Source organism: Megalobrama amblycephala, linkage group LG5 (genome assembly GCF_018812025.1).
Source record: "Megalobrama amblycephala isolate DHTTF-2021 linkage group LG5, ASM1881202v1, whole genome shotgun sequence".
NCBI lineage: Eukaryota > Metazoa > Chordata > Actinopteri > Cypriniformes > Xenocyprididae > Megalobrama > Megalobrama amblycephala.
This window is the reverse complement of record NC_063048.1, coordinates 35,482,474-35,507,043: the sequence shown is the minus strand read 5'-3', so window position 1 is coordinate 35,507,043 and position 24,570 is coordinate 35,482,474. Positions and strand designations below refer to the sequence as shown.

Below are 24,570 nucleotides of genomic sequence, written 5' to 3'. Positions count from 1 at the left end.
TCGGTCCAGTCAAAACGAAAACAGGCTTCCGTACAAAGACAGATGCGCATGCGCACAAGCAGCGCGGAAGCGTCGTGTGTCAGATGTGTGAACTCAGAGTTTGTTGCCGTAATTACTACTAATAATAATATTTAATCATGAAGAGCAGGTTTAATACAGTGGATATCAGAGCAGTGATCGCAGAAATCAACGCAAAGTAAGAACTGAAATCGCTTTAGTGACGCGATCATGTGTGTACGTCACTGTGACTGATTAATAATGTGATTATCTGTGCAGATGTGTCGGGATGAGAGTCAACAACATCTATGACATCGACACTAAAACATACCTGATCAAGCTGCAGAAGTGAGTCTCACACACACACACACACACTCATAAATATACACACACTCTCTCTCTCTTTTTCACACACACACACACACACACACACACACTCATATACACTCATATTCACACACACACTCACACACACGTTGAAGATGTAGAATTAAAGTACAGTATGATGGTGTAAATGTGTGATATTAAATATAATAAGATGCAGATGATGTTCATAATGTGGCACACATGTGACCCTGAGATGTCATGTGATGTCTGCTCAGGCCGGACTGTAAGTCGGTGCTGCTGATCGAGTCTGGCATCAGGATTCACCTGACGGAGTTCGACTGGCCCAAGAACATGATGCCGTCTGGATTCGCCATGAAGGTCAGTTTCTGCCGCAGACTGATGCGATTACTGTCATGACTGCAGAACTGATGAACTGAGTGTTTGTGTCGATCCGTCAGTGCCGAAAGCACCTGAAGTCCAGGAGGCTGGTGCACGTGAAGCAGCTCGGTGTGGACAGGATCGTGGACATGCAGTTCGGCTCCGACGAGGCGGCGTATCATCTGATCCTGGAGCTGTACGACCGCGTAAGACTGCGTCACCTTCATCATGAACACTGAGATGTGCTGAATCTGCTCATGTGAGAGTAACTGTGTGTGTGTGTGTGTGTGTGTGTGTGTGTTCTCAGGGGAACATCATCCTGACGGACCATCAGTTCACTATCCTGAATCTGCTCCGCTTCCGTACGGCCGAGGCCGAGGATGTGGACGTGAAGATCGCGGTGAGAGAGAGATACCCTGTAGAGAACGCCAGACCTGTGGAGCCGCTCATCCGTCTGGACAGGTACAGGTCACATGACACGAGCACATATATGGGTCATTCTGCAGAACTGGTTCATAGTCAATCTTTTTCCATGTTTGCAAATTGTATAATATCAAAGACACACATTTCTAGTAATCGTGCATTTATTTCTCATTTTTTGTTTTCAGAAAGTTTTGGAATATTTTTTATCTCCCCAAATTTGTCACTACCGAAACACAATAATCAATAATTTAATAAGAAGAGTCACATTGACCTATTGAGATTTTGTTCTCATCTTCCTTGTAAATATATTTTTTAAACAGTTTTTACAGGTAAATCAATAACAATTACAATTTTAACAATATTTCAAGTGTAATTTATGAGATTTGTTGTATTTTGAATCCGATCTTTCTTTGTAAAAGTCATAAAGTTTATCAAACTGATTTCAAACTGAAGGATTCATTAGTTTGAATAAACATTGAATCAAACACTATAATAACATCATTCAATATACTTTATTTCTGACAAATCATCCCGTGTTTCGGTCGTGATGCACAGTTTCAGTAGCGACAGTAATGTGTTGGTAGTGACCGCATCACATGACACGATTTAACTCGCACACTAAAACACTAATGATTTGCATAACTGTACTAAAATTGTGTTTATTTCCCCCAAATAAATGATTATGTGTTCCCTTTTGTCACTACCAGAACAATGATGTCACTACCGAAACGTGGTGAAGTTTCGGTAGTGACAATTTTAGATACTTTTGAGACAGATATGCACAGAAAAAAATACATTTTATCGAAAAACACTCAAAAAACAATGATGTCACTACTGAAACTTCACCACATGTTTCGGTAATGACAATTTCAGACATTTTTGAGTCGCTCAAAGATGATGATCAGCACATGGTTATCTAACACAGTTCTGAACAGTTAAACACACATAAAAACTACTTTTTATGGAATAACACCCAAAAAAACAATGATGTCACAACCGGAACATTTCGGTCGTGACTGTTTCGGTAGTGACAATTTTAGATATTTTTGATTTTCAGACTTCTGAACACATTTAACTCAGAATGATGATCTATCTGCTGTGAAAGAGAGGCTGTGAGAGGAGGAACACAGGAATATTGATGATCAGAAATGTAGAAGTGTGTTAAAATCAGACTAAAACACACACTGTTCCGGTAGTGACATAAACATGAGACACATTTTTTACATAAAGTTTCATGATTTAAAAATAAAATATAAAATGTATTTTTTTAACTTTGCTTTTTAAAAAAAAACAAAAAAACGTTTTTTTAAAAACAACAATAAAAAAAAAAATTACAAAAATTATTTCAATATCATTTTCACAAGAGAGCCACTCCCAACTGAAAGTACCCAATAAATGATGATTTTATATTTATTAATCTCACTGATATTTTAAATATTATTGTAGGATTCAACAGATAATAGAAGGATCTTAGTAAATATCTAAAATGTGAAGACTTAAATGCTTTTTAAATGTGTTCTGTAGAATGACCCATAGAAACGTGTGTGTGTGTGTGTGTGTGTGTGTTCTCTCCTCAGACTCACAGAGATCCTGTCTGAAGCTCAGAGCGGAGAGCAAATCAAACGGGTTCTGAATCCTCATCTGCGTATGTCTAACACATCATTATTCAGCTGTCACATGCTTTCTCACGCTTTACTCGCACTGATGATGATGTGTGTGTGTGTGTGTGTGTGTGTGCAGCGTACGGCGGGTCGCTCATCGAACACTGTCTCGTGGCCGTCGGGCTGCCGGGCCTCTGTAAAGTCGAGCAGTCTGAAATCGCTCAGGGTAAATGATTCCTGCTCATCAGTGTTGTTATGCTCTCCTGTGGAAGAATCCAGAAGGAATCATTTTGTTTCTTTGCAGCAATTTTTAAAATCATGGAGGCTTTACAGATGGCTGAAGATTATATGGAGAAAACGGCCGACTTCAGTGGAAGGGTGAGCGAGAGCCAGAACATCTTCCTTCTCCGAGTCTCGATGGTTTTCTGACCGCTGCTCTGTTTCTGTCTGACCGCTTCAAGGGCTTCATCATCCAGAACAGCGAGAAGAAGCCGAGCATGAGTCCGGATCAGTCCCAGGAAGAGCTGCTGATGTATGATCCTCATATTTCATCATGTTGTTGATAAGCTGTCACATGCAGTTATTAATCGCTCTTTTGTTTCACAGGTATGAAGAATTTCATCCGTTCCTCTTTTGTCAACATGCAAAAAGCCGCTATGTTGAGTTTGAGTCTTTTAACAAGGTTTGTATCGGGTTTGAAACACACGTTCATACGTTTGCAAGATAAATTAGAGGAATCCTAAACGTTTACATCTCGTCCACAAGACTCAATAATCACATGACGCTTCTGATGCGTGTCTCTCGCTGCGTGTTTCGAGTCTCTTGTTTGTCCTGAGAGGATCTGAGCTCTTCCTGCAGTGTCCGTATGACGCTGAGATCCATCAGGACGACTGAGCGACTTGAACACAGCTTTACACGAGCAAACACACGTTATGCAGAACCAGCAGGATGGACATTGATGTGAATTGTTATTATTTTGTCTTGTGGAAGATATGCCATCTTCTGAAGGGCAAGTACTAATACAGGTCTTTTACACTTGTATTAATTTGTGTGGCGCTTATAAGCTTAGGCATTCACAAACCAAATGTGTGTTGGTCCCAGGCCGTGGATGAGTTCTTCTCTAAGATGGAGAGTCAGAAGTTGGACATGAAAGCGCTGCAGCAGGAGAAACACGCGCTGAAGAAGCTGGAGAACGTCAGACGCGATCATGAGCAGCGGCTGGAGGCGCTTCATCAGCTACAGGTCACTCGCTCAGTCTGAGACGCTTACACACTTACTGGCACACGGCAGAAATGGCCATTAAACCATAATTTTATTTAACTAATTCATTAAGTGACGCTTTCATTGCATGATTTAATCTATTCAAATGCATTTAAGGGTAAAAATACTCATGTATGTCTTTAATATTTATATCAGTTAAAGCGTTAGTTCACCCAAAAATGAAAATAATGTCATTAATTCCTCTCCCTCATGTCGTTCCACACCCGTAAGAACACAAATGAAGATATTTTTGATGAAATCCGAGAGACTCGTCCATAGACAGCAATATAATCAACACTCTCAAGGTCCAGAAAGGTACTAAAGACATCGTTAAAACAGTCATGTGACTGCAGTGGATCAACTTTAATGTTACAAAGAGACGAGAATACTTTGTGTGCGCAAAAACAAAACAAAAATAACCACTTTATTCAACAATCTCTTCTGTGTCATTCTCATACTTTGTTTACGTCCAGCGCTTCCAGGTTCGACTCATTGGCCGGCTCCTGCGTCAGCATCACATGCATATGTCGTGCTGATCACGTGATCAGCTTCAGCCAATACTGAGCCGACATTCAGACGTAAACACGGAAGCTTCACTGCGTCACCTGCGTAAGATAATGAAGAGATTGTTGAATAAAGTTGTTATTTTTGTTTTGTTTTTGCACACACAAGTATTCTCGTCTCTTCATAACATTAAGATTGAACCACTGCAGTCACATGACTGTGTTAACGATGTCTTTAGTACCTTTCTGGACCTTGAGAGTGTTGATTATATTGCTGTCTATGGACGAGTCTCTCGGATTTCATTAAAAATATCTTAATTTGTGTTCTGAAGATGAACGAAGGTCTTATGGGTGTGGAACGACATGAGGGAGAGTAATTAATGACATTATTTTCATTTTGGGGTGAACTAACCCTTTAAAATAGTTAATATTACATGAATAGTGCCATTTTTTTTCTCCAAATATTACAAATATGATTTCGATATCATACAACAGTTCAATAAACAATAAGTTAATATTAAGTGACTTAAAGTTTAAACACAATATTGCCTGTTTTTGCTCCATTTCGCCCAAGAAAATAGTTCCAAAGAAAGCCTCAGGACTGTTTTGCATCTCTGGGCATGAATGATTCAATGACTCTTTCATTAAGACAGAATGAATCCGCGTTCGACGTTTCATGTTTAAAACATCAAAACATTATTTATGCATTTGTAACTGCAGGTTAAAGTCATTCGTGTCCCTCTGAGCAACAGTCGGCGTAAATACATATAAAAGCTTCTGTGTTTCCTCTGCATTGCAGAGATTAATTTGAATTTCCTTTGACTGGTATCAGCTCTGTTGATGTTGTAACTGAATGTGTTGATCAGAGTCAGTTTGTCATGAGCGTGTGCGTGTCGTGCTGCAGGAGGTGGACCGGCTGAAGGGCGAGCTGGTGGAGATGAACCTGCAGACGGTGGAGCGAGCGCTGCAGGTGGTGCGCAGTGCGCTGGCCAATCAGGTGGACTGGGCCGAGATCGCTCAGATCGTGAAGGAAGCTCAAGCGGCCGGCGACCCCGTGGCCTGCGCCATCAAAGAGCTCAAGCTGCAGAGCAATCACATGACCATGCTGCTCAAGTGAGACGCTTGTGCAACACTTGATCGCATCGCACTTCTTCATGTTGTTTTGACTCGACTCCATCCTCGTTTGCCTTTCAGAAACCCATATGTTGGTTCAGAGGACGGAGAGGCCGAAGACACGGATGCCAGAAAGGCTGCGGAGGGATCGGAGGCGCCAAAGGGGAAGAAGAGTAAGAGCAAAGATAAAGGACAGAAAGGAAAACTGGAGAAGGACAAGCCTGTTCTAGTGGACGTGGATCTGAATCTCTCGGCTTACGCCAATGCAAAGAAGTGAGTTGTGGGAGTGAAAACTGTGAGCGGATGCTGAGTAACATTTACGGGAATGTGAATCTCTCGACAGGTACTACGACAGCAAGAGAAGCGCGGCCAAAAAAGAGCAGAAAACCGTGGAAGCGGCGCAGAAGGTGAGCGGAGACGTGACTTGTGTTCTTGACTGGCTGCTGGTTTGTTGAATATCTGTCTGTCTCGATTCAAGGCCTTCAAATCTGCTGAGAAAAAGACCAAACAGACACTGAAAGAGGTGCAGACGGTGACCAGCATCCAGAAAGCCAGGAAGGTCTACTGGTAAAGCCAAACATCCGTCCGTCTAAACGTCCTTTTACGAGCAAGCGTGTGTGTTTCTCTAATCCGGCACCGTTCTGGGCAGGTTCGAGAAGTTCCTGTGGTTCGTCAGCTCCGAGAACTACCTGATCATCGCCGGACGAGACCAGCAGCAGAACGAGATGATCGTCAAACGCTACCTGAGAGCAGGTCAGACCGGCCTTCATCGGCTCTGAGCGGTGCAGGGTTTCCCATGATGCTCGGTTTCTCTGACGCGTTGTGTTTTCTCAGGGGACGTTTACGTTCACGCGGATCTGCACGGAGCCACGAGCTGTGTGATCAAGAACCCGTCTGGTGAGGAGCCCAACGCCGTGATTGTGTTGAGTGACATCTGATGTTTGAGAGTGAACCTGAAGTAAACGAAAACAAACAAACAGTGTAGCTTCGAGGTTCAAGCGCTTTAAGGCTTTTAATCGCATGCATTATAAGGTATTATGATTTAATGAGCAAGCCTGTAACCATCTCAATCTTAGGAAATATATGGTTTATAAAGCTTTTTAACAGTTATCAAGGTTGAGCCAAAAACTTAGGGATAGTTTGACAAAGTAGTTTTTTAAATAATCTCCAATATTTACCGAACAATTCGATGGACAGCGGCGGTCCTAGAGGCAAAGTTGCTCAGAATGAGGAGCTCTACCATGTGGTATGAATGTCGTAGGCATGTGTGAAAAATCTCATGATACACGATTCTTTACACACGTGAAAAAACGTGAAGGTGCCCCCCGGTGGCCGATTTCTTTTCGAATTTCCCACAGGACTCTAGAGCCGTGAGTCAAACAGGCCCAGCGACTTTCGTTCTGATCGGCCTCCAATCTACTAACGGTGAAGTAGTTATAGCCATTTTCATATCTTTTTTCCTGTTATAGCGCCACCAAGTGGCCAGTCACTGCGTTCTTTTTCATGCGACCACAGAATGAGCTCTTAAGGCAGGAACACCAAGCTGACGTCGGCCGACTAAGTTTTCTCAGTGTGTTTCGCACCGTCGGCTGAAGTTGGTTCTCATCTGCTTTTTTTCGACCAATTCGAAATGTTGAATCGGCGTCGGAGCTCGTCGGTCCGTCGGTCCATCTGATCATTCAGGGGCGCGTTTCCCGAAGCGAACTATGGACGCAAGTTCGGTCTTTACCAATAGAGTTCAATGGGACTTACGGCCACGGTTCCCTTTCGGGAAACGCACCCCTGATTGGCTGTTCAGCTACTGCCACCTGCTGGTTCGGAAAGGCATTTCATCTTACGCAGGCACAGAACGGACGTGCTGCTGTCGAGCGTCGGTTTGGTGTGTCAGGGCAACTGTGGACCCAGACGCTGCTGACGTGAGCCAACCCCGCAGTCTGCTTTCGTCGCCACTAGTTCGTCGGCTTGGTGTGTTCATGCCTTTATATAGAGTTTGGTGCAAATATCTCAGTCTGTTCACGAGTTATAGCCATTTTTAGTAAAAGTGTCTCACTTCGAACATTTTGGCAGCCCTTAGGGACTTTTTTTGATAATTATTGACAATCAGACTCCGGAGAATCTCGCTGCACTGGTTTGGTTCCGATTGGGCCAAAAACCTAATACTAGTTCGCAAAAGTAGGTTTTTCAAAAATCCAAAATACATTTTGTTCAATCTTGACCCAAGGATTCCAACGATATAAGACACTTGAGTCTACGCCTAACGGTTTAAGAGTTATGCGCGACTTCACACTTTTGACCGCTGTAGCGCCCCCTTCAGTCAGATCGGGGCGAGCCTTGGTGACGTTGTAGACGGTGTGAGTACTACCAGCCCCCAAAGATTCAAGCCTCTACGACTAACGGTTTGATCTGCTGATCATTTTTAGGTGAGAATGATGATCCTTGGAAAATATAACAATTACAATAAAGATTCAGCGCTTAAACTCCTAAAAACATCTGCAGACGTCGTAATTCATAAGGTACAAAAAGTGATTGGAAAGAAAAGCACAAAATAGCGAGTATCCTAGTAAACAGGCGGTTATGTGTTAAGAGAACGTAAACAGTTGAGAAAATAAAAGCATGTTTCAGTATATTAGATCAGTGCATCGCTCTTAAAGTGACAGCAGCCTAATATTCCTGCCGCTGTTTTTAATCTTAATCACACAACAAACGACAATAACGAAAAAATCACTCACTGCTCTTGACTGAATCACTTTTGTAACTTTTGTAAATAAGGAATAATTAATAAGGATACTTAAGTCTATGCAGTTATTTTACATTATTTTACACTTTATTTAATTTTTATCTTTGCCATACTGTATTTATTTGTGCTTTTGCTTGTAATTTGTTCTTATTTTAACACGGACTGTTTTCTTGTCTTCAATAATGTTGTAAATATATTAGTTGGGCTAGTAGTTTTAGCTGTGGATCGAAACTGGAATGGAGAATTAGTTTCATGGCGGTACCTGTTCTTAAGCCAGCGGTCACTGGCGGGAGTGTCATGAAATGAGTCTTGTGAGTGTCTGAACGTGCTGTGCCGCCTCAGGTGATCCGGTTCCTCCCCGCACGCTGACCGAGGCCGGGACGATGGCCGTGTGCTACAGCGCGGCATGGGACGCTAAGGTCATCACCAGCGCCTGGTGGGTCCACCATCATCAGGTGAGCGCCGCAGCTCCACACGGACAGGCAGAGGAGGGTTACCTCTGACGCTCATGTGATTTATTCCCTACAGGTGTCCAAAACGGCTCCGACCGGAGAATATCTGACCACTGGCAGCTTCATGATCAGAGGTCAGTGTCACATCAGCAGACGAGGTCAGTGTCAGTATATGGAGGAGATTAATGTGTTGTACGGCTTTTCCACAGGGAAGAAAAACTTTTTGCCTCCATCGTATCTGATCATGGGCTTCGGGTTCCTGTTCAAGGTAAAGACGCTGCGACGTCACGTCAGATCTGTGAGTTATCATGTGATCATAATCAGGACTCTTTTCATCTGTGATTGTAGGTCGACGATGAGAGCATTTTTAGGCATCGTGGAGAAAGGAAGATGAAAACCCTGGACGAGGAAGAGGACGTGGCGTCCAGCACCGCAGACCTTCTGGAGGAAGGAGACGAACTCTTAGGTGTCGTTCGTGAACATCATCGTTCATCTCTGCTCATTCTCAAACCTGTTCAAACACGGTGTGTTGTGCTTGATTGCGTCTCAGGTGAGGACAGCGGGAGCGAGGGAGAGGAGGAGGAAGAGTCCAGCCGGCCGGCGGCGGCAGAGGAGGAAGAGCAGCTGACGCGTGCAAACACCAGAGACGAGGATAAAGCCGAACAAACGTGTGGCGCGCCGGACGAACCGCCGGCCGAGGACGATCAGATCAGCTTCCCAGACACGAGCATCTCGCTGTCACACCTGCAGCCCAACAGGTGACGGAGGTTTGTCTGTGTTTGAGTCATGTGACGGGACCATCGCTTGAGTCCGTCTGTCTCTCTCTCTCCGCAGGACTCTTCAGAGTGACGCCTTCAAGCAGGACGATTCACATCAGGTGTGTGACCAACACATCACATGACACCATCTCAGTTAAATGTGGTGATGGTTAAAGTTTGGTCTGTCCTGCAGGTGAACGCAGACGCTCAAGGCAAAAAGCACCTGACGGCCAAACAGCGCAGGTGAGGCGGTGCAAACGCGGCCAGAGCTTCGGTTAGATCCGCATGAATAGATAAACTAAAGCTGTCACTGTCTTTAGAGACATGAAGAAGAAGCAGAAGCAGGAGAACGCGGACGATCCGGAGGAAAACGACACCAAAGAGCCGGAGACTCACAGCGTGACGGAGCGCAGGAACGGAGCGGCCAATCCGCCGCTGAAGAGAGGACAGAAGGTGACGAACCCGCCGTCAAAATACAGTCACGTGAAGTGAGTCAGCTGATGCGTGTCATGTCTGCTTTCTCTGTCTCTCTCAGAACAAACTGAAGAAGATGAAGGACAAATACAAAGACCAGGATGAAGAGGACCGGGAGCTGATGATGAAGTTATTGGGGGTCAGTACTGTCACATATAACATCACGAACCGGCAGTGAAGTGTCCGGGTCATTCACACATGATGAAAACAGTCCGCAGGATCCAGTAAGGAGGAGAAGGTAAAGAAGGGCAAGAAAGGGAAAATGAAAGAAGAGCCGGTGAAGAAGCCTCAGCCTCATCAGAAACCTGCCGTGAAGCCCCGAGCCGAAAACAGCAACGAAGACGCCGACGCTGCTGAAGATCCAGACGCCAAGGTCCGACAGATTGATTGAAATATTATAAATGTGTTTCTCTGTGATATTTTGTTTTCGAGTTACTGAGTTGTGGTCATGTGTTGCAGGAGACGGAGGACGTGGACAATCCTGCCGCCGAGGTGAGTGAAGGAAGTAGGGCCGCTCGAAATTAAACCGCTTTGGCTCAGTGCGATTATGAAATTTCAAAGGCTGCGATTTATTTAATGCGCAGCTTGTCTGTCTCTGTGGTCAGTAGTGCCGCTCCGTCGCTCATGAGAAGCATTTATGAAGCTCTTGTCCAACAAAAGACAACATTTAATAATGTGTTTTTACTCCAAACTCACTTCATAACATCAGCTGAGCGTTTGAAAACATCTTCTTACACAGAATGAGGCATTATTTCACAGTATTCTAGACTGTGACCAGATTTCTGACATGGAAACTGGGGACATTTCCTATTTGAGTGTCCGAAATATCACCGAAATCTCATTTGTTATTATCTATTCATTTAAATCCGGGGACAATAGATTTTTGAATGTTTTTGTTTTTTAATTGTTGTGGTTTCATTATATTATTACATTAAAGGTGCCCTAGAATTGAAAATTGAATTTACCTCGGCATAGTTGAATAACAAGAGTTCAGTACATGGAAATGACATACAGTGAGTGTAAAACTCCATTGTTTCCTCCTTCTTATATAAATCTCATTTGTTTAAAAGACCTCAGAAGAACAGGCAAATCTCAACATAACACCGACTGTTACGTAACAGTCGGGATCATTAATATGTACGCCCCCAATATTTGCATATGCCAGCTCATGTTCAAGGCATTAGACAAGGGCAGCCAGTATTAACGTCTGGATCTGTGCACAGCTGAATCATCAGACTAGGTAAGCAAGCAAGAACAATAGTGAAAAATGGCAGATGGAGCAATAATAACTGACATGATTCATAATAACATGATATTTTTAGTAATATTTGTAAATTGTCTTTCTAAATGTTTCGTTAGCATGTTGCTAATGTACTGTTAAATGTGGTTAAAGTTACCATCGTTTCTTACTGTATTCACGGAGACAAGAGCCGTCGCTATTTTCATTTTTAAACACTTGCAGTCTGTATAATTCATAAACACAACTTCATTCTCTATAAATCTCTCCATCAGTGTAGCATTAGCCGTTAGCCACGGAGCACTATCAAACTCATTCAGAATCAATGTAAACATCCAAATAAATACTATACTTACGCAATTAGACATGCTGCATGACGAACACTTTGTAAAGATCCATTTTGACGGTTATATTAGCTGTGTGAACTCTGTTTATGCTGTTTAAGGCAAGCGCGAGCTCCGTGGGCGGGAGCGCAAGATTTAAAGGGGCCGCAGCCTGAATCTGCTCATAGTTAATGATGCCCCAAAATAGGCAGTTAAAAAACTGAATAATAAAAAATCTATGGGGTATTTTGAGCTGAAACTTCACAGACACATTCAGGGGACACCTTAGACTTATATTACATCTTTTAAAAACATGTTCTACGGCACCTTTAAAAATGATTATGATTTAGTTTATTCGGATATTTGTCTAATAAAATTCACCAAAAACACTATTAATAGTAACCATTATAAAACAATATGCCGGTAGTGTTGACTTTACAAAAGCACATTAGAAAAATAAAACATAAATATAAGAAAAGATTAATGAAATGCCATTTAACAAGTATTTTTTAACATTTGTCATTAAAATTTATATTTTCATTTTCACAAGCTGTTTTTACTTTATACAGAAATTGTATATTTTTTTTTACTTTTAACTATTATTTAGCATTTTAAGCACTAAGTAAGTTGTAAGTGTATTATTTATTTTATTATGTTTATTCGTGTACCTTCACCATGTGATATAGTTCAGGTTATAAAACACATACTAACAGGATTACTCTAATTTAACATGAATAGTTTGTATGTTACTACCTTGAAACAGATTTTTATTTTGATATTTGAGGATAATGGCGCTCTGCTCTGGTCCAGGTTACGTTCTTCATGAAGGAGCGGCACTGCCCCCTCTGGTGGTGAATATAATCGCTGCACGATTACTCCGATAACCAACAGTGCTGTATGATGGTCGGGCGTTTTTGCAATGTATCTGCGGGTTGTTTTGAAGGAGCTGTAAAACGGGGACATTTGATAAAGACTTGTTGATTAGCATTTAAGTATAAATAGCCTATACTTTATTATCATGAAAAAAGCAGAAGGCTTGAAGAACTCAGATGATCCATATATTGTGGCAGTCGTGTGTTTAATCAAAGTGTTTCAAACTTATGTTCATTCAGCTACAGCGATAGTGTGATGCCCATAGGGATTTCCTGGAGCGATGCGTGGAATATCTGGAGTTTCTGCGCGAGAGCGCCCTCTGGCGTTCAGATGATCGCAGAGCCGTGCTTCACTGAGAAGCTGGGCATAGAATAATCACAGCCTTTGCCAAATTACGTGTGGTTTAATTTCGAATAATGGTGCAGCCCTAAAAGGTAGACAACAAACAGGAAGGAGAATTCAGACTTCCTGCAGCTGCTCTCAGTTCATTTGAGCAGATCGATCTGAGCATGATCACTCTATCATGAATTATGACGTATAACTCAGCTTTATCTATGGATATTTGTGTTCAATTGTTTCTCATTGTGTTGTTGTGGATCAGGACGGCTCTATTCTGGACTCGCTGACCGGTCTGCCCCATCCGGATGATGTGTTGATGTTTGCCGTTCCCGTTTGCGCTCCATACATGGCGCTCTCAAACTACAAGTGTGTGTTCAGGGTTCAGTATTTAACAGTGATTCACGAGAATATATAATCAGAATCATCTTAACCTGCCCTGTCTTGACTGCAGGTACAAAGTGAAATTAACTCCGGGGACTCAGAAAAAGGGGAAAGGTAAAGACTGTGTTCATGTAGGACTTTAATGCTGGAAGTGTGTGTAGATAAGTGTAACGAGTGTGGTGTGTGTCCGCAGCTGCCCGTACGGCCGTGTTGAGCTTCATGCGAGGGAAAGACGCCAGCGCGCGAGAGAAAGACTTGTTCAGAAGCGTGAAGGTATGTGAAGCTCATGTTTCATGCCTCTGATCACTGGACACAATCAGTCAGGTGACGTAACGCCGCTGCTGTTTTACAGGACACGGATCTGTCCAGGAACATGCCTGGGAAAGTCAAGGTGTCCGCGCCGAACCTCTTAGCAGTGAAGAAGAAGTGAAGCGGGAGGAGCGCATCCCAGAATGGCCTTATGAAAGACTGTATTTTATGACTGAGCTTTGGGTTTTTTAGACGCTAATAATTTTCCCTCATCAACTCTCTGCATTTAATAATAAATAAAAATTACAGTATAAATGTGAACACAGCTCCATTTATTTTCCATGTTGGAAAAAACAACAACAACAACAAGAAAAAAACATCAATACAACATTTTGGCTTTTTGTACAAATCTGCATCAGAAAATCTTGTTGTGATGAATCATGGGAATTTGTCAAAGAATTTCAGTAAATGTGTGAATCAGTGGGTTTGGAAAACAGATTTCAGTTCATTCCCCGAATGTTGGTAGTTTTTTTGCACACAGTGTTGATTGTATTCTTACAATTGGGAAATTTTGTTAGAAATTGTGACGACCAATAAAGACCACTGACCAGAATTTGATGGTGACATGTTTTTAATGTAGATGTGGCCGTTAATAATAAATGTATCTGAAAACGTTGAAATCAATTCGGGCGTCGTCGTTGTATTGTCCGGCGGAATAAATCATCTTTCTGCTACATGAGATTGAAGTCTCACTTTCCCAATCCATTATGAGATACAATAATGAGCCCGTCATAAAAGTCTCTGCGGCATAGTTTTCATGTGATTGTCCTCTAGGAATCTCCCATGGTTCTCTGCTGGAGCCGATGGAGCAGGGCTTTGGGCAGGACGTCCCACATGTGCTCCAGCTGTTTCCGGTGCTGGACGGCCACATCTGTACAGAGTCTGAACATCCACACGGAACAATCAACACCCGGACGTAACGGAAGCAGGTAAGCATGATGCTCTGGGAAATTTACTCACCTGACCAACGATTTGGGCTGAACCGTGAAAACCAATAATTCGTTGCTATGAGCCTGTAAAAACAATTGAAAGAAACAAGTAATTAGACTCAGATTAAATATAGCAGTGAGACTGATTTTAAGTGATTTTGTTCTACACTGAGATGGTCTTGTGTTTTAGTCTGTCCCAAACTACAGCTAAACGTTTGTTTTCTCCGCACTGGCTCTGGAGTTGACAAACCCAGCCTGGTTTAGATCAGGTTCAGCAGCTCACAGCACTCCCTATAAACACTGTCAACACAGATCCAGAGTTTGCTCAAACTAATCTCAAACTCACCTGGTCAGGAACTGAAACCGGCTTCATGCATCAGGTCTCATCAAGCCATGCATTAGTAGCATTTTTCTAATTATATAGAAATTTTGCTCACCGCTTGTTGATGAGAGAGAAGATTATTTGCACATCCTCCGAACACAAACACTTCCCCGTCTGCACCTAAACACGCCGTGTGCCACAGTCTGCAGGAAACACATGAAAACAGGAAGAGCGAGGCTAAACATGAGGATCATCAGTGACCGGTGTTGGAGAAAGTTACTTTTAAAAGAAATGCGTTACAATACTGCGTTACTCCCTAAAAACTAATTGTTACATATTTACTTCTTATGAAAACTAATGTTACAATACTATTACTCACTAAAAAGTAACTGTTACTTTAAAATGTCACAATATTGCGTTATTCCCTAAAAACTAATTGTGTTACTTAGTTACTTTTTATGAAAATTAATGTTACAATACTGCGTTACTCACTAAAAAGTAACTGTTACTTACTTTTCATAAAAAGTAACGCGTTACAATATTGCGTTACTCCCTAAAACTAATTGTTACGCATTTACTTTTATGAAAATTAATGTTACAATACTGTGTTACTCCCTAAGAAGTAACTGTTACTTTAAAATAATGTTACAATATTGCATTACTCCCTAAAAAGTAACTAATTGTGTTACTTAGTTACTTTTTATGAAAATTAATGTTACAATAGTGCGTTACTCACTAAAAAGTAAGTGTTACTTTAAAATAATGTTACAATATTCTATTACTCCCTAAAAAGTGTTACTTTAAAATAATGTTACAATATTGCGTTACTCCCTAAAAAGCAACTGTTAATTACTTTTCATAAAAAGTAACACGTTACAATATTGCATTACACCCTAAAAAGTGTTACTTTAAAATAATGTTACAATATTGCGTTACTCCCTAAAAAGTAACTGTTACTTTAAAATAATGTTACAATATTGCGTTACTCCCTAAAAAGCAACTGTTACTTACTTTTCATAAAAAGTATCGTGTTACAATATTGCGTTACTCCCTAAAACTAATTGTTACGCATTTACTTTTTATGAAAATTAATGTTACAATACTGCATTACTCCCTAAAAAGTAACTGTTACTTTTTTATAATTTTACAACATTGCGTTACTTTTTAGGGAGTAACTGTGTTGGTTACTATTTATGAAAAGTAATGCGTTACAATATTGCGTTACTCACTACAATGTAACTAATTGCATTACTTAGTTACTTTTTATGGAAAGTAATGTTACAATACTTTTGTGTTACTTTTTCTCACCTGGGTTGGGCTTGCTTGTTTGTTTGTTTTTAATAACAAAAAAAGTTATATTTTTGGCAAATGTTAAATATAACATTGTTAAAATGTCCTTTCACACCAAAAGTTAAATGAATTAGCCTCAGGCTGATCACAAATATGCTAAATAGTATGGTTGATTTGGATCCAAGGTCAGCAGCAAAGACACTGGTTTATAAAGTGAGATAAAATACACTGGGGCCCGGTTTCACAGATAGAGCTTAGCCTAGACCAGGATTAAGCCTTAGTTCATTTAGGATATTTAAGTAGCTTTTATAAAAGTATACTAGAAAAAACATTGCTGGTGTGCATCTTGAGACAAAACAATGGCTCTGACATATTTTAAGACAAGTTACTTTCAGTTAAAACAGCTCAAACATGCATTTTAGTCTAGGACTAGCTTAAGCCTTGTCTGTGAAACCGGGGGAAAGTATATTTGTTTCATTTAATTATTGCAGGTTTGTGCAATATTCTGAGGTTGCATTTCACCGTTTTTATTTATGAGGACTACTGACTCTGTGTTTGTGCAAGTGAGAAGAGTAAATGCTCACATTTAGTCTAGAACTACAATAATCGTCATGTTCACACACGACACGTCTGCACTTACGATTCTCTCAACATGAGGGCATTAGAGCTGTCAGTCAATACATGGGAAAACAAAGGAACTCACATATTTCAGATAATTTAAAAGTAACGCATACTAGCTGAAAAGAGTAATTTGATAACGTGACAACACAGAAGACGAAGGAGTGTCACCTGGGTCGATCGGTGTGCTCGTGATCAAACGGCCTCCACTCGTTCGTGCTGACGCAGTAAAGCCAGGCGTCGCCTGCAAAACACACACTGATGAAGCCTGTGTTCAGTGACAGATGAACGTGTGTCTGCGTCACTCACTCAGAGTTTCTCTGTCAGTCGTGAAGCCGCCGAACAGGAAGAGATGATCAGGTGACACCGGGGTGAGCGAGTGCCAGGAGCGTCCCACGGGACCGTGTTGAGGAACACACCTGAAACCAGCACAAGCTTTAGATCGCCGTCACAGCTGAGCGAAAGACTGTTTTATCAGATGTCAGTGAATAAACGCACATCTCACTCCATTCCCACGTGTCCAGATTGATGCAGTGCAGGTCGTTCAGACGATGATCCTGTGAGCAAAAACAGCGTTAGAACACAAAACAACTGTGACACACAGATCTTCGCTGGTGGAAGTGATGCACACACACCATGTAACGGCCTCCGAACACGAAGCCTCTGTTCCCGATGGTGGCGCAGGCGTGAGCGGCCCGCGGCGTCGGAGCGGTTCCCTGTACGGACACACACAGCGTTTGAGCGCATCGCACGGATTCTGCCGCAGCACCATCATAAATCGCAGGTTACGCACCTTTGTGATTGGCTGGCTCCACGACAACGTGTCCAGATCCAGAATGTGTATGTGATTGTTCCAGCCTCGCCCTGCGTGATTGCCCTGAAAAACACCACAGACTGAGCGTCTCATCCGTGTCACGAGTGACATCTGCCGACGAACACGGACTCACCATGAACGAGTTCTCGTCTAGTTCAAACGTTCCTCTGTGGCCGGGCTGCGCGATGTAGCCGTATCCGCCGAAATACACCAGCCTGCGGGAACAGAGACAGAACTGATGAGATCCACCCGTCGTCTGACCGGAGTGTGAAGCGGCTGATGAACACACACCTGTTTCTGTGAACCCAACAGCCCAGCTTGTCCTTGCAGGTCGGCGCCAGGCCCGTCAGACCTCTCATCTTCTCCCAGCGGAGCACAGACGCTCTCAGCGGCAGACGATAGACCTGCAGGAGAAATCCCACAGAGAAGAAATCAACAAACGTGGCTCGTGTTGAAGCTCGCTGTAGGATCATTAGAAAGTCTCACTGTGTTAGTGTTTCCTCGGGCCTGGTGTCCGCCGAACACGTACAGAACGCCGTCCACGCTGGAGCCGCAGCTGCCCGACATCGAGTTCGGCACCTCGCCCTCCGAGCGCTTCATTCGCCTGCGGACGCAAATAACGTTAGCAGCGGAAGCGCTCGTGCTTCGACCCTTGAGACGCTCGGAGGAACTTACCATCTTCCTGTCTCCATGTTGTAGATCCAGATTTCATTCTTCGGCAAGTACAAGTCAGTAAATTCAGTAGCTTCAGCATCTGCATTCTGATAAAATGATAAAGTTATCTGTACAAAGTAACAGCAGTAGAAATGTGTTGTGCGACGGATGACGGACCTTGTATCCTCCCCAGACGAACATGCAGCAGCCGTCGGTGACGGCGATGTGACCGCTGCGCTCCGCTGGACTCGCTCTGGACGCAAACGCCTCCTCCTGCTCCTCCTGCAGCCAGTCGAAGTCTGCGTCCTCCTCATCTCCCGCATCCCACTCAAAGACCCTCTCGTCCTCATCTTCATCATCCTCGTCCTCCATGTTCTGTACAAGATCTTCTTCCATGTCACTACAATGAAACAATGAAGCATCTACTTAAAGGATTAGTTCACTTTCAAATTAAAATTTCCTGATAATTTACTCCAAGATGTCCATGTCTTTCTTTCTTCAGTGGTAAAGAAATGAAGGAAAACATTCCAGGATTTTTCTCCATATAGTGGACTTCACTGGGGTTCAACGGGTTGAAGGTCCAAATGTCAGTTTCAGTGCAGCTTCAAAGAGCTCTACATGATCCCAGACGAGGAATAAGAGTGTAATCTAGAGAAACCATCTGCCATTTTATTAAAAAAATAAAAAATTATGTACTTTTTAACCACAAATGCTCGTCTTGCACTGCTCTGTGATGCTCCACGCATGACGTAATCATGTTGGAAAGGTCACACGTGACGTAGGAGGAAGTACCGCGGTAGAGCGAAAAATTCCATCTCGTTTTCTCCTCCAACTTCAAAATCGTCCGATATTGTCTGATAAGACTTAGTCTTTGACGTTCACTTTGTAAACACTGGATCGGTACTTCCGTCTGCGTCACGCGTGACCTTTCCAACATGATTACGTCATGCGTGGAGCGTCACAGAAAACGCTGTACTTATTCAAACACCAGTTCTTTATTTACAATTGCATTGCAAACAAGCAGAAACGTTACAGAGCAGAGCAAGACGAGCATTTGTGGCTAAAAAGTATATAATGATTATTTTGTTTAGAAAATGTCCGATGGTTTCTCTAGATAAGACTCTTATTCCTCGTCTGGGATCATGTAGAGCTCTTTGAAGCTGCACTGAAACTGACATTTGGACCTTCAACCCGTTGAACCCCAGTGAAGTCCACTATATGGAGAAAAATCCTGGAATGTTTTCCTTCATTTCTTTTCCACTGAAGAAAGAAAGACATGAACATCTTAGATGAGTAAATTATCAGGAAATTTTAATTTGAAAGTGAACTAATCCTTTAATGTCCATCATCTGCAGGCTCTCACACACACTATATTAATAAGGACATCTCATAGACTTCCATTGATTTTGTTAAACCACCAAAACATGTGCAAAACCAGTAAAATATCCTCACCAGTCTGTTTAAGCGAGGTAATTTGGCCCTCAGAAGCACAAGTGCACACCGTTATTACAGACAGATCACGTCAAATGTGTTTCATATATTTACAATATGGATAAACGCCCCTATAGAGCTTCATATGTTCTGTCAGTATGACCACAGATTAAATAATCCGTTTCATTGATAATATTCAGTTGCATTATTAATCAAATCGAGTCAATTATCTTCACTAATCATTCACGCGCGCTCATGCCGTCGTGTTGTTTTGATGGAGCAGCTGATGCGCGCTCACAGCTACAGTGTAATGACAGAAAGCTACTCACGCGAGCTGAAACCAGTAATGCTGTCACTTCTGCGCGATTCACGAGCGGAGAGTCATGGAGGGGAGATTGCTGTCATGAGTAGCGCTGCTCCTATGAATTAAAACTACTTTGATGCAGAAAAAGGCCTCACCGGAAATATCCTCTGGTAAAATTACGCCGCCATATTAGTGAGGTCGGTCAATGTTCACTGCGCATGTGCGACACTCGGAAGCGCGCGTTACGTAACAGATGAAACATGAAACATCTTTTAAGCGAGCTGTTTTAAACGCGATTTTGTGCTCCACGATTGGTTATTTTAATCAGTCGTTGTGACTTTCGGCTGAAGTTGTGATATGGATCTGCTGGTTTGCTGATTAGCCGATTTTGAACGGAAGAAGCGCGAGCGCCTCAGAACTTCAGGTTCGTTTTATTTTCAGTCAGAGAGTTTATTTTCCTCAGTTCGTCTCCGCGATCAGTGCAGTGTTGATGATATTTGATGGAGAAATGTCTCCTTTTTAAAGCGAAATACTGAGTAATATCATGTTATGATCGTAGGAGGCTCTGAAGATGAAGCTGCAGTGTGATGTGGAGGTTGTTAATCGGATGTTACCGACATTCGGACTGAAGAATAACGGCAGATCCCGCCGCGCGGTGTTATCCATCGGGAAACACGTGGACAGTCTGTATCTGCTGATCTGCACCGCCAAAGACCGCAGCGGCTCCAAATACAAGGCGAGACTTTCTCCTTCTTTCACCATGAACCCTCTTTCCATGTCCTGAATCTGTGTTTGTTTCCTCTGCAGCTGAAGGAGAACATTGAGAAGTTCTTCACCTGGTTTGTGGAAGAAGGCAAAGCCACGGTTCGCCTGAAGGAGCCTGCGATCGACATCTGCCTGAGTAAAGTAAAGATGAGCTTTATTTCTGCTGGAGAGTCTTGAGCTGTCATCATTGTAAAGGGTTGGTTCACACAAAAGGAAATTTCTGTCATTAATTACTCACCCTCATGTCGTTCCACACCCGCAAGACCTTCGTTCATCTTCAGAACACAAATTAAGATATTTTTGATGAAATCCGAGAGGTATATGACTCTACCATAGGCAGCGACATCATTCTTCAACGGGTTGAAGGTCCAAATGTCAGTTTTAGTGCAGCTTCAAAGAGCTCTACATGATCCCAGACAAGGAATAAGAGTCTCATCTAGAGAAACCATCGGACATTTTCTAAAAAATCTTCTTGCACTGCTCTGTGATGCTCCACGCATGACGTAATCATGTTGGAAAGGTCACGCGTAATGTAGGAGGAAGTACCGATCCAGTGTTTACAAAGTGAACATCAAAGACTAAGTCAAACGGCCTTTACAAATAAAGATGAAACAATGATGTCGGGCGATTTTGAAGTTGGAGGAGAAAATGCATCACAGAAAACGCTGTACTTATTCAAACACCAGTTCTTTATTTACAATTGCATTGCAAACAAGCAAAAACGTTACAGAGCAGAGCAAGACGAGCATTTGTGGTTAAAAAGTATATAATGATTATTTTGTTTAGAAAATGTCCGATGGTTTCTCTAGATAAGACTCTTATTCCTCGTCTGGGATCATGTAGAGCTCTTTGAAGCTGCACTGAAACTGACATTTGGAGCTTCAACCCGTTGAACCCCAGCGAAGTCCACTATATGGAGAAAAATCCTGGAATGTTTTCCTTCATTTCTTTTCCACTGAAGAAAGAAAGACATGAACATCTTGGATGACATGAGGATGAGTAAATTATCAGGAAATTTAATTCTGAAGTGAACTAATCCTTTAAATAAATGTCGACACCTCTGAAGAGCTTCTCCATCATACAGTCAATCCAAAGTGCAGTTACTGTTTTGTTTTGTTTTTAGTCTTGAAATCAGCAAACTGATGATATATGACAGAGTTGATGACTCCAATGTAGAGTCTTTCTTCTCTGACTGTCTTTAAATCAGATACTTTGATATAAAATAAGGGAATTTCCATTTAAAATGTTCCATTAATTGCATCATCCAGCACCTGTGGCAAAGCTTGGAACAGACTGACTTTCTGTGAAAATAATTATTACTTGTTTATCATCTAATCATATTGTGTCATGAAGTTTAAACTCCGTCGACTGTGATTGGCAGTAATCTGACCTGATTCACAGAAGCCGAGGGAATATTCAGCGTCGCTCTAGTTCCTGCAGACCTGCTTCTGATGCTAAAGATATGAATGTCTTCCACAATTGATTTTTGTGTGTGTCACACAGGCTGACACCAGCAGCTTGAAGAACTTCCTCTCGGCCGCCCGACTGGCACACAGAGGAAGTGACACGGACTCCCTCTCGCTGTCTGCCCTCGGCCCGGCCCGCGCCCGCGACGTGGAGAAACCCAAGAAGAAGCTCAGCATTCTGTCTAAGAAGGATTATCCGCTGACGTCCAGCTTCCCGTATTCCCTGGAGCAGCTGCAGGTGTCGTACTGCAGACTGTCGCGGGTGGACATGCGCATGCTGACGCTGCGGGCGCTGCGCCGGCTGGACCTCAGCAACAACCACATCAAGAAGCTGCCGTCCACCGTCGGGGACTTGAGCTGCCTCGCCGAGCTCATCCTTCACAACAACCACCTGGAGAGCTTCAGTGACGCCCTGTGTGCGTCCACTCTTCAGACGTCACTACAGCATCTGGACCTGAGCCAGAACCAGCTGACGGTCCTGCCCGCTCGCTTCTGCCAGCTGCGGCACCTGGTCAACCTCAAACTGGACGATAACAAACTGACGCGGCTCCCGTTTCACATCGGCCGGCTCTCGAAGCTGCGCTTCCTGTCCGCCGCTCATAACCAGCTCTCCGTACTTCCTGCTGGCTTCAGAAATCTGTGCCTGGAGAACTTGGACCTGTTTGGTAACCCGTTTACTCAAGCCAACGCTCTGGAGCACACGATCCGGCTCACGTTCCCGCTGACGCTGCAGGAGCTGACGTCACGCGCCGTGGTCGACCTCAGGTGAGCGTCCGGACAGACACGGGTCTGCTGATGTCACACGCTGTTGCTAATATGTGTTTGTGTTCTTCCTGGCAGAATCCCGCACGGCCCTCACCTCGTGCCCTACCAGGTGTGCGACGAGCTGGACTTCTGTAAAGCGTGCGACTGCGGCCGATCGTGTGTGAACTCCTTCATCCAGACGGCCGTCAGCATGAACCTGCACCTGGTGTCTCACACCGTGGTTCTGGTGGACAACATGGGCGGCACCGAGGCTCCGGTGCAGAAGCACTTCTGCTCCCTCATGTGTTACTGCGAGTTCATGGACAGCTGTGTGCAGCGCGACCTGAGATGACCAGCGTCCGCTCGTCGTAGCTTCAGGTCACAGTGAGCGCGGCTGCGTGTTTTTAGTGTTTGTGTGTTTATTCTCTTTTACCTTTTTTTTCATATGAGTTTTGTCGAAAAGAACTTTGAATTCCTGCAAATGCTTTGTGAAACAAATAAAAGTTATCAAAACAAAGAAGCATGATTCAAATGATTTCACACCTATATTTCTTCATATTTGTATTTCAATCAAACTTTTTCTTTTTTTTTATCTCAATCAAGGTCAATCTGTTTTATTGAAGGGTTCGTTCACCCCAAAATGAAATTTCTGTCATTAATTGACCGTTCGCAAAGACCCGCCTTCTTTAGTTACTGTCGCTACGTCTGACGAGCCATGGACCTCTCACGCCACACATCACGTTCTCACGCAGTGAAAATACATCGCAGAGGACACTGAAAACACGTCGGCAGACAAGACAAGGCAGGGTACTTTTGATTTCAAAGAAATTCTCAAATTGTCATTTTTAAAGAAATTTAAACAATAAATACTATTTTGTGGCTCTTGAATGTGTCGTGACAGATCGCTGTAGCGCCTCACTTCAAGCGGCTCGTGAAACGATCATCTCCTTACTAGTTATAGCATCAAATAAACATGAATGAACATCAGAAGGAATGTTGTTTCAACCGCGGAAAGACGTCAATACACACCATTTTTCAAGTTCATGTCCACCAAAGTTAATCTACTAAATTCCCTTACTGCTTTGTTGGACAAAATGGTGGCTTCGGCATTATGATTGGTTAGATCGCCTGTCAATCAAACTCCCGGCGAAAGGTCAATCACTCACCCTCATGTCGTTCCAAACTCAAGACCTTCGTTCATCTTCCTAACACAAATTATGATATTTTTGATGAAATCCATGAACTTTCTGGCCTCCGATAGACTGCAACACAACAACCACTTTCAAGGTCCAGAAAGGTAGTACAGACATCATTAAAATAGTCCATGTGACTGCAGTGGTTCAACCTTAAAGGATTAGTTCAGTTCAGAATTAAATTTCCTGATAATTTACTCTCTTCCATGTCATCCAAGATGTTCATGTCTTTCTTTCTTCAGTGGAAAAGAAATGAAGGTTTTTGAGGAGAACATTCCAGGATTTTTCTCCATATAGTGGACTTCACTGGGGTTCAACGGGTTGAAGGTCCAAATGTCAGTTTCAGTGCAGCTTCAAAGAGCTCTACATGATCCCAGACGAGGAATAAGAGTCTAATCTAGAGAAACCATCGGACATCTTCTAAACAAAATAAACATTATATACTTTTTAACCACAAATGCTCGTCTTGCTCTGCTCTGTGATGCTCCACGCATGACGTAATCATGTTGGAAAGGTCACGCGTGACGTAGGAGGAAGTACCGATCCAGTGTTTAC

General features: G+C 42.9%; 3 protein-coding genes across 7 annotated transcripts; 2 read left to right on the top strand and 1 right to left on the bottom strand.

Annotated features, from left to right (window-relative positions):
- The first annotated feature begins 1 nt into the window (after position 1).
- LOC125269195 (ribosome quality control complex subunit NEMF-like) lies at positions 2-14,038 on the top strand. Of its 3 annotated transcripts, none has more exons than XM_048192029.1 (32): positions 2-196; positions 277-345; positions 600-702; positions 783-908; positions 1,010-1,164; positions 2,703-2,770; positions 2,866-2,952; positions 3,034-3,104; positions 3,188-3,258; positions 3,333-3,408; positions 3,828-3,968; positions 5,394-5,602; positions 5,684-5,875; positions 5,946-6,009; positions 6,081-6,169; positions 6,252-6,355; positions 6,437-6,499; positions 8,682-8,794; positions 8,868-8,925; positions 9,001-9,059; positions 9,140-9,257; positions 9,342-9,549; positions 9,626-9,668; positions 9,743-9,792; positions 9,870-10,002; positions 10,085-10,162; positions 10,235-10,396; positions 10,483-10,515; positions 13,058-13,161; positions 13,247-13,290; positions 13,370-13,449; positions 13,529-14,038. In XM_048192029.1, exons 1-32 carry the CDS (start codon positions 138-140, stop codon positions 13,604-13,606), a joined length of 3,108 nt encoding a protein of 1,035 aa, XP_048047986.1. In that variant the 5' UTR covers positions 2-137; the 3' UTR covers positions 13,607-14,038. The 3 variants fall into 3 exon arrangements, 2 of the variants coding, with proteins under 2 accessions (XP_048047986.1, XP_048047985.1); XM_048192028.1 differs by having other exon boundaries at positions 3,031-3,104; XR_007185056.1 differs by lacking the exons at positions 13,370-13,449; positions 13,529-14,038 and having other exon boundaries at positions 3,031-3,104; positions 9,872-10,002.
- Positions 14,039-20,093, bottom strand: klhdc2 (kelch domain containing 2). Of its 3 annotated transcripts, none has more exons than XM_048192036.1 (14): positions 20,003-20,093; positions 18,290-18,512; positions 18,134-18,219; positions 17,945-18,062; positions 17,750-17,862; positions 17,592-17,673; positions 17,438-17,521; positions 17,280-17,360; positions 17,143-17,201; positions 16,954-17,063; positions 16,816-16,888; positions 14,852-14,939; positions 14,446-14,498; positions 14,039-14,367 (listed from the first exon to the last, which is right to left on the bottom strand). In XM_048192036.1, the coding sequence occupies exons 2-14, from the start codon at positions 18,506-18,508 to the stop codon at positions 14,256-14,258; spliced, it is 1,278 nt and encodes a 425-aa protein (XP_048047993.1). In that variant the 5' UTR covers positions 18,509-18,512; positions 20,003-20,093; the 3' UTR covers positions 14,039-14,255. The 3 variants fall into 3 exon arrangements, with proteins under 3 accessions (XP_048047993.1, XP_048047992.1, XP_048047994.1); XM_048192035.1 differs by having other exon boundaries at positions 19,873-20,011; XM_048192037.1 differs by lacking the exon at positions 20,003-20,093 and adding an exon at positions 19,565-19,808.
- lrr1 (leucine rich repeat protein 1) lies at positions 19,880-23,342 on the top strand. Its single transcript, XM_048192038.1, has 5 exons — positions 19,880-20,271; positions 20,407-20,583; positions 20,655-20,753; positions 22,116-22,843; positions 22,919-23,342. The coding sequence occupies exons 2-5, from the start codon at positions 20,419-20,421 to the stop codon at positions 23,172-23,174; spliced, it is 1,248 nt and encodes a 415-aa protein (XP_048047995.1). The 5' UTR covers positions 19,880-20,271; positions 20,407-20,418; the 3' UTR covers positions 23,175-23,342.
- Positions 23,343-24,570: the final 1,228 nt, after the last annotated feature.

Bases quoted from the DNA above. Each gene is read 5' to 3' on its own strand.
- LOC125269195 (XM_048192028.1), top strand. From the start codon at position 138: ATGAAGAGCAGGTTTAATACAGTGGATATCAGAGCAGTGATCGCAGAA. The intron at 10,003-10,084 runs GTGACGAACCCG...TGTCTCTCTCAG, and splicing joins CGCTGAAGAGAGGACAGAAG to AACAAACTGAAGAAGATGAA. The intron at 13,291-13,369 runs GTAAAGACTGTG...GTGTGTCCGCAG, and splicing joins GACTCAGAAAAAGGGGAAAG to CTGCCCGTACGGCCGTGTTG.
- klhdc2 (XM_048192036.1), bottom strand. From the start codon at position 18,508: ATGGAAGAAGATCTTGTACAGAACATGGAGGACGAGGATGATGAAGAT. The intron at 18,220-18,289 runs GTCCGTCATCCG...TCATTTTATCAG, and splicing joins TCGTCTGGGGAGGATACAAG to AATGCAGATGCTGAAGCTAC. The intron at 14,940-16,815 runs GTGACACTCCTT...TGTTTCCTGCAG, and splicing joins GAGCACACCGATCGACCCAG to ACTGTGGCACACGGCGTGTT.
- lrr1 (XM_048192038.1), top strand. From the start codon at position 20,419: ATGAAGCTGCAGTGTGATGTGGAGGTTGTTAATCGGATGTTACCGACA. The intron at 20,584-20,654 runs GCGAGACTTTCT...TTTCCTCTGCAG, and splicing joins GCAGCGGCTCCAAATACAAG to CTGAAGGAGAACATTGAGAA. The intron at 20,754-22,115 runs GTAAAGATGAGC...TGTGTCACACAG, and splicing joins TCGACATCTGCCTGAGTAAA to GCTGACACCAGCAGCTTGAA.